Genomic DNA, 6,132 nt, shown 5'->3' on the forward strand with positions numbered 1-6,132 from the left:
TTTTCCACCACCTCAGTTATTAGATCAGCAACATCCAATGTCAGTCGACCTCTATTTTTTAGCCAGTCACTTGAGCTGTAAATGCCATGTGACTAATCACTCTGCAGATGCACAAAAATTACATCATAAAATAATGACTGGAGTGCGGCGTGCGCGAAGTCCGACATCAGACTTGTGAAGTCGGGATAGACTGATCAACCCCGATCTCAGCAAGAAGTGTCCTCTGACATAATTTCTATGATGGCGGTGAACAAAGGGCATAAACTGGAGCTGAGTTTTGTGAAACTTAAAAACAAACTTTTAAGCATTTTCCCTGTAGGAAATGTATGAATATGCAGTATACAATAAGAGGATGTTAAGAATTTTTTTTTGTGTATCAATCAATCCCAAAGTTTCCACCTATTTCCTTGTTATAATAGCTACTAGATAGCCAGATAGCATCCGTGCATGCCATTATATTTGATGTGTACATGTGACCGTGACGTGTGATTGACCAAAACACATTGAGGTCAGAAGTGGGAAATTTCATCTGGAGCATGGCAAAAGGCAGCAGACAAGGAAAAATATAATTTCATACTTTTAAGAGCCTTTCAGAAAAACAATTGGGCACTGGTAAAACATCTATTGTTTATGCATAAAAATACAAAATAATGAACTATTAACAATATATATATATTGCTTGCAAAGAAAATATGCTTTTCAGAAACCAAATGGTGTGGTTACGGTATCTACCAGCAGGGGCTAACTTGGCGATCCTAATCAGCCAAGAAAGAAGCAACTGCCATTCTAGATCAGAATGTATACCAAGGTTAAACAAGTAGTTTTATTTCTACAGCACTTTTACAAAATACTTTTTACAATGAAGTAGCTTTACAGAAAATAGTGCCTTAATACACAGTAATTAAGCCAAATGGGACTATAGAAAAACTAGGCAGGATGAGAATGAAACTTTGGGAGGAAGCTATGGGGAGCCCATCCTCCTCTGGCATATACTGTATTTAAATAAATGTATGTCCATATGCCAAGTATGCATCACGAAAAATATTTGTTCTCATATCTAATGTCTTTTTTCAAATTCATGTGCCACATGTCAGACATCTTTTCCAGTGTAGAAGTGATGATGGTGATTGTAGATGAACAGATTGGTCTTATCTTTCCTTATTCACAAATGTAAGCATGAGGAGGGTTTGAAGGGTGGCTATTTTAAATCGACTCATATATTCAGAATAAATAGCCTAGATTAATCCCATCCACTCTATATGGCAAGATCACCTCTGATCTCATGGTCAAACTAGGTCACTGATTGTGCCCCATGCTTTTACATGCATTTCCAATCAATGTATGAGAGGACAGGCCTGAGTATACTCATTTTGACAGGTGATCTATCAGGCTTCAGAGGACCCAGGTGTAACATTTATGGCATGAATTTTAATATCAATATGAAATATTTATCACAGGAGAGCAATGAATAAGATAGTTGGTGACCTGACATCTCTCTCTCTCTCTCTCTCTCTCTCTCTCTCTCTCTCTCTCCTCCCTCTGGATTCATCATTTGAAGTATTAACTTGTTAAACTCCCACTGGGTAATTATAAAGGAATAAAATGAATGAAGCTTACATCCACCCACATACAGTAATTATTCAGAGTGAGAACAAACATTTGAAGAGATTGAAGTGCACATGCAGAAATGGAGCAAAGTCCCACTCACTCTGGCACAGACAATACAATATTATTCACGTGTGTTTCGGAGTAGAATGTGGGAGAGAGCAGAGATGGAGACAGAGAGAAAGGTTTCAATAAAAAGAAAAAAGCGGCGAGATACTTAGAATGAGAGAGAGGGGTCGCGGCAATGATTAATTTCGCTGTGTGCTGTGTGTGTGTGTGTGTGCTATCTATCTGTCTGTCTGTCTGTCTGTCTGTCCATCCGTACATCCGTCTGTCAAGCAGGACTCTACAAAAGTACAAATCATGCTGTAGAGATTATAGTTAAGGCAAAAGATAACAAAAAATATATAAGTCTACCTACAGTTATTTATTTGAAAGGTACTGGTTTGCTCAGATATTAAGCCTCGTTGCAATTTCCTGGAAATACAGTGTAAATGATTTATCAGTTGACAGAAATAGAACTCACAACAGACAGCTTGCACCTTGCCTGAAATGTTTTCTAAATTTATACATTCTGTACTTCATGACCTTATTAAAAACATGCTGTGTTTAGGCAGAACTTACATAAACGTGGACTAAAAATCTCTTTCATGATTAGATCACGATAAATTGTGTTACACACAAAGGAATACAAACTAACAAGATTCATTACTGTAAATATAATATTTACGTTTACGCTCTCCCTTTATGGTTAGATTCCTGTATTGAGATGTTTTCTAGGTCACGGAAGCTGTGCATGTTAATTTGTTCTTTTGCTCTGAGGGGGAAATTGTCATTCTCACCACTAAATGGGTCATGGTAAGACAGGGTTTAGCTAATCCTCACATTGCATGATAAACAAATTTCCCTGTAAACACATTTGGTAGCTTGAGATAAGGTGCAAATTGATGTCATCAATTGCAAATTGGCTCAGTCATACCTGTGATCATGCAATTACATCTGATAAAGCTAATTTCTCAAACAGCTTATCAAATGAATAAAAACAAATACAAGAGATTAATGTATCAGTTTTGCAATGCTAGTCATTAGCAGGACAAAAATGAACAGAATAGAACAGAATAGAATAGAATAGAATAGAATAGTGGCTGCTTCGAATTGCAAATTCATATATACCCACATATACAATCCATTAGAGGTGGTATGCAATTAAATGATTACGTCAGAAACTCTCCTAAAATAACTTTATGGAGAAAACCCCATGTACACAAAAACCTTCCTACATGGGATGTGTGTAATTTCTCAAAATACTAAGTGGAAGGAGTCTTAGATCACTCTGCACCATGTCTGTGGTTGAGACTTGCTTTGTAAGCATTGCAATTTCTGCCCGTATTGGCTTTCCTGTCCCCATTTTTGACCCAGCATCTGATTTGTGATTTCTACGATGCGTGCACCTGATCTTATCTCAAACTTGTATATAAGGCCCTGCACTGAAATAACAAACATTTCTGTCTGACATAAATGTCTCCCATAATGTCTCTGGTCACCATCACTCTCATCAGCAGCATTGTCCTAAGCTTGGCTCCTCAAACTCCAGCAGCATGTAAGTTTATCATGAATGGAAATTAAATTTTACTGCTTTTTTTCTTGTTTTTGTCATTGATGTGTTCTATTATGCCAAATTTAACTGTACTGCCCTTCAAAGCCAATATGTAGTAACTACACCAATACTGAAACTGAGAAAAATGGTTTGAGAAAAGAAGCTTTTTGATCATCATCAAATGTGGATTATCACATTTTCATGCTTTGTTGTCTCTGAATTTTATCATAGTTGAACCAAACTTGTCTGTGTCACAGCACAGATAATAGTCTAAAAGACCCGATTTCACTCGGTTGAACTTGATTTGGAAAAAATGTACTGCATAGTTACTGCATTTTGGCTTTGCGGGGCAGTAAAAGCCTGTTTTAACTGTCTGGTTCCAATATGGAGCAATTTTATTTAAGTCTCTAACAGCTCAATCTGTAAGACAGATATTACATGTGTGTTGGTTTTATATCAGATGGGCCGCTGAACTATGCCTGCTGTGTGAAATACACTCGGAATCCTCTGCCCTTCGGTTTAATCAAAGGCTTCATCGTACAGAGCTCCCGCGAGGTGTGTCGTATAGATGCCATCATGTGAGTCATCCTCATCTGACCACAGGAATGAGTCGGGGTTCACCCACTTACCCACACAAAGTGGTTACACCAACACAGGCATATTTAACCATAAATTTAAATATGAGGGTGCACAACTTACACAAATCCCACAGCATTCATACAGGACATTTTTGTATCAATGAGACCAGTGATGTCAGACAATAATATAAATCATAATAAGCCAAATTCAGAATAAAACTGGTTTGTTAGCATTGCTTTGCCTCTGAAATTTTATGCCATGGTCTTTCTCTTCCTAGTTTTTTCACCAAGCAGAAAAAGGTGTGTGCGAGCGTTGAGGATGAGTGGGTGAGAGCAGCGCTTACACATCTGAAGTAAGGAGGTCAAAATGAAAGTGTGACATTGCAAACAATTTACAAAATGTACCATGGCAACATTTAATGTAACATTTGTTATCTCTGAGAACTGAAGAACGTAACAAAGACAAATCTGTATTAGTTAATTTCTTCTTTTATGGTGGTCCAAACATTAACTGACTTCTATTCTAACATAAATAGATTTCTGTTGTCTTTACAGGGCCAGAATAAATAAACTGGCACTGTCTGGATCTCATCAGCACCACATCAGTGTTGGAATGAACAGTATGATTCACACCAACACCAGCACTAGTACCAGCAGCCCATGAAGCTTTTTCAGATAACTGTGATTTTAAGTAATACATTTGATGGCATATTCCATTAATTATTGATGATTATCCACATTATTCTATTCTGCCTATATATACTTACACAAAAAAACAACTTCTATGTCTTCTATAGAACTTTATTTTTCTATTTTTAAATATCATGTATTAAATATAAGTCTGAAATAAAGAGATTTCTCCTACACAACAATTCTGAAATAAATGAATAAAACATTCTAGTCACATAAAGCACACAAAGTCTTTCACTTGAAAAATCACTTTTCAAGATAGGATAAAATCCCTTTCAAGATAGGATAGTTCAAGAAAACTACATAGGTGGACAGAACTTAATTTGACAATCATTACTTTTAAGACAGCATTCATCTCTCTGTAATTTAATATAACCCATAGCACATCTGTGTAAAGGAGTCTGCTTTTGCTACATTAGAGATTATGTTCATGATGGCAGGGTCTTTGTCATCCTCAGTCTTATGAGCTCTGGGTACAGGTGTCCCAATTTCACAATTGTTTATCATCTGAGGGGGAGAGAGAATAAACAGCATTGGACTTTAAAGGTTTTTGCATTAGTTCATTATAAGAGAGTTTCACCTCATAATATTGTTCCAGTTATAACCTGAAGATACTCCTCAAAGTTTATGGAGTTGGAATAATGGGTGTCGACACTCTCAGACATCGCTCTTTGCTGCTTGGGTGAGTAGTCATCCTGAATGAAGTCTAGAGCCTCACTGCTATCCCAGAGATTATGGCACAATGGTACAAGAAAGGGAGAACAAGAAAAAGAGAGAGAAAAAAAGAGAGACTGTTAATATGAATGTATTAACAATCCAATCCAATAATCCAATTCACAAAAAGAATGACAGATTGTTACAGTTTTGTTAAACAGTGCTGCCATCTAGGGTTGAAACACATACAGTATGTGTCTTTCTTGGACAAATATTTGTCTGTTTACAATTGCTATGCAAAAGTTGTGATATTGGTATTAACTGTTGCTTCGACTTACAGCTCATTATAATCAAGAAGCTGGTCAGCATTGTTTTCAAACACCTCAAATTGATGTCTAGGTTTCAAGAGGTCTTCAGGTGTCCAGTGGGTGTAATTCTCCTTTAACATCACAACCATGTCATTCGAGTTCTGCATGTATTCCGGAAAAACAAAATTATAATAACATGACTTACTGTAATCATATGTGAATAAATACTTAAGGCCATTCATACTATAAATACTGATAGGATTATATATATATATATATATATATATATATATATATACAGTAGCAATATCACACGAGCAAGAGTGTGATATGGCCCTTCATCAGCATTGCTGTGATTCAGCCGCAGGCCGAGTGCCGTAGGCAGTCACAGCAGTGCTGATGTAGCGCCATACAGCACGATTGTGAGTGTGATATTGTTTATATACAACAGTTCAATGAACAAATAAATTTTAAAAAATTGGGAAAAACTGAGTACGGTCATAAAAACGCATTTGTGCATGGAACTACTTTCTTACGCCATGGATCAGATTCTGCCGTTGCTGGTTCAAAACAAATGATGCATTCAAGCCTCTCATAAGCATCACTTTAGAACTACTAGTATCACAGCTTGGGCTGTTTCTAACATGTTATTGGAGAAACAAGGATAGGTGTGTGTGTGTGTGTGTGTGTGTGTGTGTGT

At 36.8% G+C, this 6,132-nt stretch overlaps 1 protein-coding gene across 1 annotated transcript; it reads left to right on the top strand.

Moving 5' to 3' along the window:
* The first annotated feature begins 3,092 nt into the window (after positions 1 to 3,092).
* Positions 3,093 to 4,699, top strand: LOC127440518 (C-C motif chemokine 20-like). The gene is made up of 4 exons (XM_051697149.1): positions 3,093 to 3,205; positions 3,663 to 3,780; positions 4,059 to 4,133; positions 4,336 to 4,699. The coding sequence occupies exons 1-4, from the start codon at positions 3,124 to 3,126 to the stop codon at positions 4,442 to 4,444; spliced, it is 384 nt and encodes a 127-aa protein (XP_051553109.1). The 5' UTR covers positions 3,093 to 3,123; the 3' UTR covers positions 4,445 to 4,699.
* Positions 4,700 to 6,132: the final 1,433 nt, after the last annotated feature.

This window comes from Myxocyprinus asiaticus, chromosome 5 (genome assembly GCF_019703515.2).
Source record: "Myxocyprinus asiaticus isolate MX2 ecotype Aquarium Trade chromosome 5, UBuf_Myxa_2, whole genome shotgun sequence".
In the NCBI taxonomy this organism is placed as follows: domain Eukaryota; kingdom Metazoa; phylum Chordata; class Actinopteri; order Cypriniformes; family Catostomidae; genus Myxocyprinus; species Myxocyprinus asiaticus.